The sequence below is a fragment of the Uloborus diversus genome, chromosome 1 (assembly GCF_026930045.1).
Source record: "Uloborus diversus isolate 005 chromosome 1, Udiv.v.3.1, whole genome shotgun sequence".
NCBI lineage: Eukaryota > Metazoa > Arthropoda > Arachnida > Araneae > Uloboridae > Uloborus > Uloborus diversus.
This window is the reverse complement of record NC_072731.1, coordinates 212,830,833-212,845,473: the sequence shown is the minus strand read 5'-3', so window position 1 is coordinate 212,845,473 and position 14,641 is coordinate 212,830,833. Positions and strand designations below refer to the sequence as shown.

Below are 14,641 nucleotides of genomic sequence, written 5' to 3'. Positions count from 1 at the left end.
TATCTTCAAAAAAAACCCAGTTTGTTGCATATCATTTTTCGATAAACCCTTTTGTGTGTGTGTGTTTGTGTTTCTTTCGTATTGTGTGTATTTCTATTTTTTTTTTTTTTTTAAATTTAAAGCTAGTTGGAATTTCTTTCCTGAGAGACAATCCTTTTCCAATATTAACATCATTTTCTCTTGAACAAGAGGGGATTGTATTTACTCTTTATTAGCCCTTTGGTTTGAAATTTACGATGAACTTGACTAAATTTAATGTCTTAAAAAATTTAAATTTAAATTTTTGTCAAAATTTAGTACAGTTGAGACAAATATTTAAGAAAAAAAATCATAAAGCATTTCGGCTACTGATGGTTTGAATAAATTGTTCATCGGACGAAGGGGGGGGTTTAATAATTACACTCGAAGTTAACTTTCCCAAAAGGGAAAATGAGCGATCAGGAAAATGGAAAAAACAAATACATGGTGCACAAAATACTTTTGTTTAATGATATTATATTAGTTCATGCCTTTGAAACTAAATTTTTACATCAATAGATTGATTTTGGTTCTATATCATGGGAAAATAAATGTACATTTAAAATATAAGTAGATATTTAATAAGTAAAATTAAAAAATTCTTGAATTAAATCAATTTATTACTTTCAGAAAAACACCGAAAATACTGGTAATTTCCTGAGCAAATGCCGGTATTACGAAATTGCAAAATTGTTTTAAATACCGGTATTGGGGATACCGGTATACCGGTATTGCAATCCCTAGACCCTACATATAAAATTTCAACATTCTATGGAAAACCATTGGAGTTGCATTAAATATGTCCATTCATGCGCTCATACGAACAAATTTGAACACATGAAGAAATTACGAGGAAACTCGGAATAATTAACACATGGATGGTCAAAAACTGTATTTCGAATATTCATACGTTTATAGGTACATATGTACGTGCTGAAAAAAAGTCACAATGGAGTTGTTTCCTTCAGTCAAAAGTACTACTTTTAGTCACAGTAATTGATAGAATAAGCAAAAAAAAAATGACATGGACTTAGAAAATACTTTCATTTTCCCAACAGTTATTTTTTAATTATTTTTTTAAAATTTCCAATTTTTCAAACAAGGCTTGGTCTTTATGACGTCACAAATGATGTCCTTTGGCGCATTTTCACTGCGTTTCCATGTTATGATAATCAAGCAGCGAATTAAAAATTGCCTCTATGCTTGCTATCAACCATATCGTTGCTAGTACACGTGACTAAAGATGCAAATTAAATATTTTGCTCTTCTGAATGGCAACAGTAAATGGAATTTTATCATTTGTGTTGTCACTGGCAGAAGCGTTAAGCAATAAAAGCGCACCGATTAAAGTAATTTTTTAAAAATATTAAACTTAGTCAAATTATTTAAAAAATGGTCAGATCCTATGTTTTTAAGCATGCTCTTTCAGAAAAAAATACTTTTAAAAGTTTGGAAACGACCCCATTCATTCACGGTTAAGGAAAATGGAAATTTAGGCCAAAATATGAGTGAAAAAGTTTTCGTGATTGAAACACCCCCTGTACCTTTTACGAGAAACTAAAAATATCAATACGCGTGCAATCATATTTTTATATTAATGTAAAATTAGGTAATCTTTTGAAAATGAAACATCTATTTCAGTTTTATTAATATATAGTTTATAGAGCAATAACAACGCCTTATTTTTAACTTTAATAAAACCGCAAAACGAAATACTAATTCAAGGAAGCGAATTCGTGTTTTTATATTATTGACCTTCATAAGCAATGAAAGTTCAGTAAACTCTTTTTTAATCTTTAAGTTTCTTTCATACGAACTTTGAAAAATATTTTAAAATGTTATTCTAATGTTTTAACTTTTACTTCACAATACTTATTTTTGGTGTTTCTTTAGCGGTTTCCTCTCCTTTCAGGCAGAGATTACGTTATATTTAGCTTTTAATGAAAAATTCAAACTCGTGAAAAGTTTTTTTTTTTTTTTTTTTTCTCTAAGACACGTTATTTCCTCTTTCTCGCTGATGAAAATTTTATCTAACAAAAAAAGTACTAAGAGGTTATCGAAAATTTGGTCACGTATCTTTGACAACAACTAACTTCTTAAGATTGGCGTACAGTTGAAACAATTTGCGATTTCTCGAAAAGCCTCAATCATTTTTCCATCATGGATTTTTTTTATCATTATTTATTTTTCGTTCTTGTTTTTCATTTTCCTAAAAAAAAATCGGAAATTTTCTCGCATTAGCTTGACTAACCAAAACTTGTTGTCAACATTAAAAGTTTGCTATTTTTCCAGAACAACTCAAGCTAATATTATACTAATAACTAACTATATTCAAATACTAATTATCAAAAAAGAATGATTTGCCCTCTTCATTTCAAAATATTTTTTAAGCTTTATAAAAAATTTCACTTTATAAAAAGAATCTTCTAAACAAAATTTTCCCTTGAAGAAATATATTTCTAAGTAATACTGACAAATCGTAATCGTTTCTACTTATTCGTATGAAATTTCGGTTGTAAAACTTTTTACTTTAAAACTTTTCCGGGTTTTAAGTTTTCTCATAACGTAATGTATGACAATCTCTTAAAAACTAAGCTCAAAAATCAACAAAATCAAAATCCATTGTTTTTTTTTTTAATTGTGTGTTACATGGTGTATCATTTTAACACAAACCTATTTAAAACGTGAACTATCGTGATATAGTAATATTAAGGTAAAAAAAGGGGTGCCCATTCAGTTTCTCGCTTATGAACTCTTATTCGAAACGAAATGAAATATCTGTAGAGGGAGGTTGTTCCATCGCTGGAGGGGTGGGCACCAGGATGAACAGATATGACTTTTTTCCAAATCAAATAATATTTTCTGCGAGAAATATTGCCTCAAAATATCAGAACTTTGAATGAAAATGTCAAAATATTCACTTATTTTAGTTGAGTTAAACGCTGTTAGTTGTACTTTAAGAGATTTCACCTGTGATGAAATTTGATGTGCCAACCTAAAAATGCCAGTTAAATATCATTGGAAAGGTTTCTATAAATGGGACGCGAGTTCAGTACAATCAAATAATTTGTAGGTATTCTCTTCTCATCAGGTACCTATTACCGTAGGTCTCATTTGTTTCATGGTGTGCAATGTAAGCACAGGGATCTTATTACGTTGCGGTACGGTCCTTTATCCCTAAATCTTTATACGAAACCTACAATCCTCCCTCCTACCCTCTCAAACACTGTCTGACGGGAGAAACGACGAGGACATGAGTCAACTTTGAACATGGAGAAAGCTTTCAGCCCTTCTCATTTTTCAACATCTTCCGGAGCAAAATGTGATATCCTACAAAATGTAGCATATCTAAACAATCATTAAAGGGAAGTCTTTTTCTTTAATTAAGTTAATTCCTTATGTAAGGAATATTGCCTCAAAGCATTTAAATTGTATAAAAACAACAAAATTATTACTAGACATATGTTAAGACAAACATACTTTTAAGTTAAAAAATACCAGTTGTGATGCAAACTTATTTTTAGTGTTAAAAATTCTGGTAAAACACCATTCAGGAGGACAGAGATATCTCCTCAGGTGCTGGAAATGGAGCACAAATGTACTCTGAACTTGAGCAGCGAAGCTGGCCAAATAAATTAGCGCCAGCCAAACGCACTTAGGGATTCTCAACCAGCCATATTCAAACCAATTAGCCATGTTTAGAACCAAACCAACTAATTTTAATCAATATTCTCCAAATAAAATGTCACGAAATGATTTTTTATTGATATTTTAATTGCTCTTTTCGACAAAGTAAACTCGATCACTAGCGTTTGAACTACATAGTCAAAACGCTGTTCTGTAACCCACCTCATCACCAGACTACTAAGACAGCGTGGCACAGTATTGCCGGGAAGTAAAAGTTTCTCATAGAGTTCTTCTTTATATATATTCCTTAGTATTGATATTACACTAAAAAGAACTTGAAAATGCAGTTCAGTGAAATTCAAAAGTCAAATGGACCATTGTATCTTCTTGCCTGATAGTTCTTCCAAGACTCGAAAAATAACACCCTTTTAACCTTTAAGAACACGGACGGTTTGAAGTAACATTAGAACACAAGTGGTGTACTTTGTACGCCAACATTTTTTAAAATCTTAACTATCAATTTTTAAAGATTTTCCTATTTAATGCTATGTCTAGTAATGTTATAGAAAGAGCAAAGATCTAATTGAACGAAGAGACGAACACAATTAGGGATTGCAATACCGGTATACCAATGTACCGAATATCGCTATTTCGAGCATTTTTTTTTATTCGTGATACTGGTATTTGCTGAGGAAAATAGCTGTAAATTCGGCATTACCTAAAAAATAATAAATAGTTTTAATTTAAGAATTTTCAATTTAACTTATTAAATATCTACTTATATTTTAAATGTACATTTATTTACCCATGATACAGAACCGAAATTAGTCTATTGATGTAAAAATTTAGCTTCAAAAGCATGAACTAATAGAATAGCATTAAACAAAAGTACTTTGTGCACCATGTATTTGTTTTTTCCATTTCCCTGATCGCCCATTTCCCCTTTTGGGAAAATTAATTTTGAGGGTAATTTTGAACGCCCCCCCCCCCCCCTTGTCAGATGAGAAATTCATTCGAACCATTAATTGCAGGAATGCTTTATGATTTTTTTTTCTTAATTATTTGTCTCAACTGTACTAAATTTTGACAAAAAGTGTTTCTTGCTAGCATTACAAACGGCAATTTGTTGGCACCAATATTGATTTGCTGTCCCGTCTCGCTATTTGGCTTCATACTTGGCAAGATAATATTTGAAAATTATATATTGCCTTGAAAATTTGCATAGAGGAAAAGCATAAATATGTTCCACGAATTTCAAGATATTTTCAGATATTTACATAATTACAATTGCAAATAATTTTGAAAAGAAAGCTAAAACGAATAAGAGAAACAAACAACATTAAATTTAGTCAAGTTTATCGTAATTTTCAAACCAAAGGGCTAATAAAGAGTAAATACAATCTCCTCCTGTTCAAGAGAAAATGACGTTAATATCGGAAAAGCATCGTCTCTCAGGAAAGAAATATCAACTAGCTTTAAATTAAAAAATAATAGAAATACACACAATACGAAAGAAACACACATACACAAAAGGGTTTAGCCAAAAATGATATGCAACAGACCGATTTTTTTAATTAAAATAATGTTAGACAATTAAATTAGAGGAGGCGCATCACGCATTGTTAACAGTACCAGCGACCTGCGTGAATTTAGAAAGAGTAGTTTCAACTGTAGGGAAGTTGAGCACTAAAATGAGTTTCAGGCTTAGAGACAATTCAATAGATGCATTATGTTTTTTACTAGAATTGATTTTTAATTATGACATTTGTTCCTTCATTTTATATTTGTTTTATATTTGTTCACAATACGTTCTCATAATAATACAATTTTTTTTTTACAAAATTATGAAATTTGGCAACGAAACAATATGTTTTCAAACAATTTTTGAGAAATTTCAAATACCGGTATTAATACCGGTATTCCGGTATCACGTTTTAAAAATACCGACTATCGGTATTGAATTTTTGGTCCGTTATTGCAATCCCTAAACACAATTAAAATGCATACGATCACAATATAGTAAAAAATGATGATATAACGTTTAATTTACGAATCTCACGAATATATAAAAGAAAAATGTATATATATATATATAAATGATATTTTAATCATTGAGAACTTGTTGGCATTTGTTGAACAATTATTGTAGTTCTTGCAATTGTATTTTGTTATTTTTATATGCTTTTTGCATACAAAATTGGAACATTCACGTGTGTTTTCAATTTAAAAAAAAATTAAAAAGAACAGGAAAAAAGGTAACTTTTTACTTTAAACACAAGTACGTCTCTGGACGGACCTTGGAAAAAGGGTAAATAGTGGCCAGGTAATGTTCAAGTGACTATTCTAAAATTCACAGTTGCTTTCTCGCTGAGTTGCGTATTTAGTACGCCGTCCGTGTTCTTAAAGGTTAAGCCTTGGTTTCCTAGAAGCGAATCGCCGATCTTCGACGTCGCTCATCGACGTAACGCTGAAATCAAAGTCAAGTGGATTCCGACGTGACCACTCAGAAAGCCGAATTGGCTCGGGCGCGCATGAGCAGAAGAATCAAGTTTTCGCCTCGGCGAGGAACGACGCCGACGCTAAGCGTGTTCGCTTCTAGGAAACCAATGCTTTAACCAGTATTGATATTTGCCCCGTCACAACCAAGCTCACCGATTCAATTAGTTGGGATGCCCCTAACCTGGTAGTATTGTGAAGTCTACGCGATCCGAATCTCAACACTACGATGCAGCTACGTTATGTGTGCCCCAACTATAGTATTGTACTCAAAACTAAAAGTACAGAGCCTAAAGTCGGAGTAATATGATCATCGTATTATATTTTCTGTCACTAAAGAAATTTGCTCTTCTCAAACGATGCCTGTCTTAGTTTAAGCCTTTCCACCTTAAGAATGGATGTTTTTGATTGGTTAATTAATCTTATAGAACGTTATTTCAAGTAAAAACAATTGGAAGTTTAGTAGGCCTTGTTTCGTTGGTACTCGCCATTGAGTCAGGTGCTATGTCACTCGATTGCACAAACTGTCATTGCGCTTTTAAAGCTGCATCAAGCAAAGCTGCTGTTTATGGAAAGCAGTTCTCTTGCTTGCATTGCCTCTCTGAACAATGATAAGTTTTAGTCAAGTTTAGTTTATATTTTTATTTTATTCCTCTGAGTTGTGTGGGAACATATTTTCCTTAACAGAAATGTCACCCAACTTTGTTTTAATATTTGTGTCGTCCAATATTTTCTACGTTTCAGGGAGAGGGAATGGAGTGGCTTATTTGGTATATAGATTCAGGAATATTGCAAAATCACGCTACATTGCAATGTCAACCATTTATACTTATACTGCTTCATGAAAAAACAACGTTTCTTATTGAACTTAACATGCCTCCCATTTCTAGAACCAGAGGAAGAACGTCTGCCCTTTGCAGCGTTATTTAACTGGAGATTCGAAGTTTGAACATCAAATTTCATCACTGGTGACAGGTCTGGAAGCAAAAATAAGACATTTTAACCGTACCTACATTTGAGAATATGTTGTAGTTTTTGTTCAAAATTTTGAAATCTTGAGGCAATACTTTCTCACTGAGATGTCATTTGATTCGAAAAAATAATAATAATCTGTAAATGATTTACCCTGGCTGTCACCCCTACAGAAGCGATGGCTCGAGTTTCACTAGTATCGGCGATGCCCTCCTAAAGAACGAGACGCCATGGAAATAATGGTGAAAGATACCCATAAAACGCCACAAAAAGATTCCCGTTCCCTTGATGGGCACTCCTGTAAGAAATTATGTAGAATGATTTTTTTTCGATTGGTTAATGACAACTATCGGTGATCTTTACATACATTTTTTTCCAAATTCAGTAAGTGTCGAAAGTATGATCTGAAGTAATTGTCGTTCAAATGTCTTGTCATTATGAGCCATAAAAAACTGTGTATGACTCTCCGAACCCTTTTAGGCATAGTGGCTTCGTTTATAACCACCAACCCACTGTTTCAGTCAACTGACATTGTAATTTTTGCAGTTGGCTGAAAAAAAGAAAGACCGGTTAACCTCAAAGAAAGTCGCATTTTCTTGAAGGGTCAAGGAAGTTTAAATTTGATGGCCATGTGCATTGCTAAGACCTGGACAACAATATTTCACACTCAAATTGCCCTTTCCTCTGAAAAGAGAAAAGGCACAACAAATTGAATTTTTACATTGCAGCGTAATGCGCGTAAACACTATAAAATTAATAATTACTCTCTGCTTAAAACTGAAAAGTTATATAACTGTTGTATTATCTGAAACTTTACCTTGGACAGTAACCATTTTGTCCTAAATAGAAGGCACTTTGTCGTCCTTAAACGTTGAAGAACTATTTAAATATTTCATTAAAAAAAATACTCTTTCTTTAATTAAAATTCTCTCCTGATTAAATTAAATTACTTAAGTTTTTCGCTGTAAAAGATCACCTGCCAAAATTACTCTTCCATTTAAAACTAATTAAGGAAAATGAGAAATAAACTACCTTTGGCTTATTGATTACTTCCAATTAGTTTTTTTTATTTTAATGTAAGTAAAAAAAGTACGATTCTCTTTTAGGATTGAAATTACTTATTTAAATTAAAAGCAATCCCCGCCCTTTCGTTTTTTTTTCTAAAGCTCACAAATGTCTTTTAAATGAAGTAGTTATTGGTAGCAATTACGAAATGTTTTTCTGCGTAAGGTGTTTTGTTAATGTAACTATAACTCATGTTCTAATGTATAGTTCAACATCATTTAAAAAAATTTAAATGCAGTAGTTTTTCTCCTTTCTTTTTTTTTTTTTTTTTGCAAATGTTTTAAATCGGTGTTGCTTTTATTGTTTTACTCTTATTTTGTTGTAATTTTACAAAATTTGGTGTTTATTACATTAATTTACATTTGAAATTACCTCATTATATTTAGTTTCTGTCAGTAGTTAATATGAAGTTGAGTTAGAGAGAAATTGATGAGATATCACAAAGATCGCCGTATTATGCTGGGGAGTAATTTCTTGAGCTAAAATATAAGCTGCTTAGATGTTTAAACTTAGTTTTCAGTAAGTTGGCTGTGAGTTGTTATTCGGTTGCTCAAATCGGTTTGTGAATTATACGTCCTGACTGAGTTGCTGTTTTCGCGGTAGTGTTTTTATCGCATTTGAAAGAAAATACGGAGTTAAGGATGTGGCTATGATGTTTCTACGAGTACATCTAATGTCTCCATGCTTGCAGCAGTTGCCTGGCACAGAACGTTACATGGCTAATATTTAACCCGGAAGAATGCGCGCTTCCTGGGCGAACGTTAAGCCGCACGGGGAAATCAAAACCCAGTCATACGCTAATAAAAAAAATTTTCGATTGGTGTTCTGTTAAAACCACAACGTTCTATAATTTTCTACATTAAAATTGAATTTTAGACAACAGAGCGATTTATAAATGAGCTTTACATCGCACGGAAAATAAAAGCATTTCTACCTTTGTTCTTTAAATCAATTTCAAGCACACAGAGGATAATAACGCTTTATGTGAGCTTTAGAAACTTTATAACAACTATAATGTTGTTATTGGTATTTTTGATGCAGATACTTGTAAAATTAATTAATACTAAAAATGTTTAATTTTTATTAAAACTAAAAGAAAGAAAACAAATCCCTACATTCAAGACATTCTCGTCTGACTTTACCCATTTTTATATTATATTTTGCAATAAAAAATCAGTTATTCACTTTATTTGAAGAATCTCCATCCTTTTTTAACTCTGTATCATATTTGCTGAAATTTTCATGATCTAAGAATTTCTCTTTCAAAAAAGTCTTTAGCTCCATATTCCTCATTGATGAGACAATTATTTGATTCACTTTCAGCAAGTAGTGTTCGAAAACGACCAATATAAATACATATTTTTTTCTCATGTATTGCTATTTACATGAAATAACTTCAATGTTGAAGGGATATCAATAGATAATCGTATTGGCCATTCAAAATACTTGGTCTGTGAAACAAACGGCAATACGCGTGGAGTCATTTATGACCCCAGTAATTAACTCAACGTGTTTAGTGGAGCACAAATCCCAGAAATCCATTCTAACTGCTAACAAAGGTAGATGGGAGGACCAAACTTAGCTAGTGATAAGAAAAGAATGAACTGGTGGCTAGTTTTTTGGCAATTACTATTTGCAGAAGGTTTGGGGTCAAAATGATCCCCTCGCGTCCTCCCGGTTAAAGTCCTAATGCTCATTAAAAACAAATTATCTATACACCTACATTTTTACTTAGCACATTTAGTACAACAAAAACCTCAAAGGCTTAAATTATTAAACAATAAATTTTTATTTTTAACCACGAAAAGTTATGAAAAATTATACTGCAATCGTAAGCACAAAAGTCAAAACGGATGTAAAAGATCAAAATTTCCAATCCATTCATTTGCTGTCCAAACAATCTGCTGCCAATAATCTTTGTTGCTAAATAGGAAAATGAAGGTTCATTAAAAACTCGTTAAAAATAATTAATTGCTTTAAGTTTATAAAAAAATGGAAAATTAATTCAGTTCAGCCGGCATAATTTAGTGGCGCAATCTCTCTTTCGAATGAAATGATGGTCGACTGGAAAAAGGGATTACGCGGTACGTATAAAAATAATGAGAGGAAGTGATGCATTATTTATTGACAGCAATTTAGTTTTCTACTTCTGAATTATTTTGTTCTGCTGGAATTTATGAGCACACTTCGTTTCAATGCGACGACGCTTATTGTTGCACTAATACGAAACCTTTTGATTATATACTTTTGTATAATTACCTTTTATATACCTTTTATTACGAATATCATATCATACTCTTTTTTTTTTCAATATATAATATGTATACGGGGTCCAACAAATATTGGGTGCTATGTTTCGTGCATGACAACAGTATCTTGGCGACTAGCTCTTTTATAAATGGTGCAATAAGTTTTCTTGATTCTGAAAAAAAAAATACGCGGAGCCTAATATTTTAGGGTGCATATTATATCTTGTCACCTCATAGCTGCAGTATGCTATCTTATTGTTATTTTTAGGATTAGAGGTCTTATTGTAGCTCTGAGGAGACGAAAACAGTTGTTTATTTATTCAAAACATTTATTTTTATTTATTCATCGGGTATATGCTTTGAGATCACTATGTTATCTCAATTTCAAGCTGCTAACTTCGAGAAAATTAGGAATATCTTGAAAACTGCTTCTCTGAAAAACATCAATAAGCATCTGATTTATACTAAAACAGATTATTTATTGAAAACTAAATGTGTTTACCATTTCGGTTCAAAGTGTACTCTAGAAGTTCGCTTTTACTCGAGTTATTTTCTTGAATGGGGTTGTTTTCCGAAATTTTAAAAGTATATTTTTTTCTGAAAGAACATGCTTAAAAACATAGGATTTAACCAGTTTTTAAATAATTTGACAAAGTTTAATATTTTTTAACAATTATTTTAATCTGTGCGTAGATTAAAACTCATTTTCCACGCTTCTGCACATGGCATCACAAGTGATGAAAAGTCATCCACTGATACTATTAGCAAAGCACACAAATTATCATAACATGACAACGCAGATGACAGCAAAGCGTAAATATTTAGGGTGGCAATGGAATTGCGCGCCAAAGTACATCACTTATGATGTAATAAAGACCGGGCCTTGTTTTCAAAATAAGACGTTTAAAAAAATAAATAAATAATTGTTGGGAAAATAAAAGTTTTTTCTGGCTCCATGTTATTATTTTTTGTTTCTTTTTCTACTAATTTCACTGCCTAAATATAGTACTTTTGACTGAAGAAAACAGCCCCATACGAAATGCGCTTTCGTTTCAAATTTGTCACCATTCGATAAACTTTCTGTAAGATCTACTGTTTTTGTGACCAAATCCATAACTTTCATTCCAAGTACGTTTAAAGCTTATGCTTTTGTGTAACTAAAAGAGAAATCTGTACTTGGTGAAAGTTCTTGTTTCAAAAGGATTTTTTTTTTTTTTTTGTGATTCAAAATATTTGCGAGGCATAAGTAGAAAACCTTTAGTTTCAGAAATTAATTTCAATACATAAAAAAAAATTAAAATCTTTTACTAAATTTATTTAAAAGACAGCATATTTATTTCTTTAATTTTTCTTTTAAAATTGTCTAAGCTATATAACACAAATTAAAGGGTGTAAGTTTCTTGCTTATTAGAAAATCTCCCGTCAAGATATGACGGGTGAAAATTGCTTCTACATTTGAACGAAGCAATTGCCTGTTTGGTGACGTTTTGATAGTTGGAATTTTAACCCTAACTCCATTAGATTAGTCACGTTAAACTCCAGTAGATAGCGGTCATTGTTGACCACTTATTCGTTTATTCATTCCTCTGAAATGACACAGTCTTACCAGTAAAACAGTGAAGTTACCGCATTCAGTTCAGCCTCGTCACAATAAAAGCCTTTCACTGCATGTTAAGCATTACCAAAACATATTATCAAATTATCATTCCGTGGCACGAGATTCATTGTTAATGACGTCAGGGAGGTTACTCGATCATTGGCTATTATATATATATATATATATATATATATAATATATATATATATATATATATATATATATATATATATATATATATATATATATATATATATATATATATATATATATATATATATATATATATATATATATATATGTATGTATGTATAGATATATATATATTTGAGGATTTTGCTTTAAAAAAGAAAACTAAAAGTAGTCTATAAAACTATGATTTTCACTTTATATAAAAATGCGTTTTTATTTAATTATTTATTTATTTTTAATTTTTCACTTGAAAAAACTAAACTGTGCACTAAAGCATTAGTAAAGTTATTAATCCATCTTTAACTAAAACTTTCATTTCGTGCTCTTAATTAAACTGAAATCTTTTTCTTTTTCAGACTTTTGAGAAAGAGAGACAGTTTTCATTTAGCCAACGCAGAGGGAGAAATTGAAGTTTTTAGAATGCAATTTTGACTCATCAACTCTGGAAAAAGCAGTAAAAGTAACTGTACTTTGAATAACGAAGCTCTAAGAGGAAACTCTTCTCAAATGTGAAAACCACTTTTGCTAAAGTATTATGTTTCAACATTGTAGACGAAAATAAATGTTTTTCTACATTTCCATATTATAACTTTTGTTTCATTTTTGACTTGAACTTCATTTTTGACTTGAACCTTTTGACGGCAATCTTTAAATGACAAAGCAGAAAACATACTTTGGCAATTTAATTACCTTTGAAAAGATAAGGCCATAGTAAATCTTTATAATACTTAAGTTCAATTTAACACTAATCTGTAACACATATCAAGTGCAATTTTGTTCGTGAGATGAAATTTAACAACTTTATCAATACAATTTCAAAATTACGACGTATGGGTCATTTTTCAGCATCAAGTTCCAAAGGTATCCCATGTGCTAAAATCACATGTAATACAGTGAAACCTCTCTGAGCGGCCAACCTTCCGTTGCGCGAAATTTCGGCCGTTGAGAGGGGGTGACCGCTATAAAGGGTTTTCTGTACAAGTGCAATACGTATAAGTCTGTAATACACAATATAAGCAAGTTTAATGCATAGACTGAAGTTTGAGACCGTTGTAAAATGGAAATAGTGTTTCATTTAACTATTGTTTACATTTTTCGAAGATGGGATACAATTTGTGACTTAAGCTTTCAATCTTCTCCAACAATTGTTTTCGAAAACGAATTTAAAATATTTCTTGTTGCAGTTCAAATGATTTTTTATTCAAAATGACAAGTAAATTGCTCTACCAATTTATTTATCATTGCATCTGAATTTTCGATGACTTTATTTATTATGCCCAAAATCATTTCAGCTGAAAGTTTAGTTTGCTCATGATTACAAAACGTATTAGTAAATTGATTGCCAGAGGCTGAATTAGTGCCTGTAAGTCATAAAAATGTATTTGCTCAAAAGACGTTAATAATAAACACAGCGAACTGATTAGTTAATTTAAACCAATCCCAAACTAATGTTAGATTTGATTGAAAAAACGCTTATTTTCACTGACCCGTTAACCAGAAAATGTTTTTCTCAGTCGGCAGTGTAATTATCAAAGCTCTCCATTGCTGTTTCGTGCTGGAAAGAATTCGAAATCGTACTCTATTAAATTTCTTGCCGATTTTCAGCGTTCATATTGCTCAGAATTTCAATACGTCGTCGAGATTCGTAAAATGACCTCCGACAGTGTTGTTTGCTACCCAGATTGCACATTAGGGTAAGCCGAAATAAGCCGAAAAAAATTTTTTTTCGAAATCAATTTTTGGATAGCGCGCAAAAGTTGCGTAGTGAGCTAGTTAGCACTCACAAAAAAATTTCTAGGATATTAAAAAATATCTAGCCGGCGCTATTTGACACTGAAAAATCGAAAAAAAAAAGAGAAAAATGAATTTTTGTCGAAATTTTTTTTTAAAACTACATTCCAAATATTTTGCTGGAATGCACCGAAAATGTTATATAATGAGCCAGTTCTAGCCCATAAAATGTTTCATTGAATTTAATGAGCATTTAACCGCTCCTTTCCGACATCAAAAATTGGAGAAAAATGAAAAAATATTGAATTTCTTTAAAAACCAATGTGAAAATTATTTTTCAAAATTAAATCATAGACCAATTAATTAAATAGCACTATTAATAATAGTAATTATTATCACGCAATAGTACCATACATTTTCTAGAATTACATATAGAGATAATAAAATTTTGAAAAAGAAATTTTCAAATTTGATTTATAATACCTCATGCATAATGAATATTATTTTTTGGAATAATATTGTCCCTTGTTATCAAATGATGGAAGTTATTTCCTAGCTTGGAGTTAGCCACGAGTGTATCTATCTCGTGCAGTTTCACCACCAACTTTTAATTCAGTTTCGGTTATTAGTTTCACACAACGTTTCACAGCTTGCGTGTGACAATGGAAATTTCTCGAAAGTGAACTCTGTAGAC

The 14,641-nt window shown here is 31.3% G+C and overlaps 1 protein-coding gene across 1 annotated transcript in view; it reads left to right on the top strand.

Moving 5' to 3' along the window:
- The window catches only part of LOC129218526 (beta-alanine transporter-like), a 120,948-nt gene extending 108,186 nt beyond the window's left edge, over positions 1-12,762 (top strand). Inside the window, exon 11 of the mRNA XM_054852818.1 lies at positions 12,573-12,762. Coding sequence (XP_054708793.1) covers positions 12,573-12,648 — 76 coding nt within the window. The 3' untranslated portion in view covers positions 12,649-12,762. The remainder of the gene's footprint in view (positions 1-12,572) is intronic.
- Positions 12,763-14,641: the final 1,879 nt, after the last annotated feature.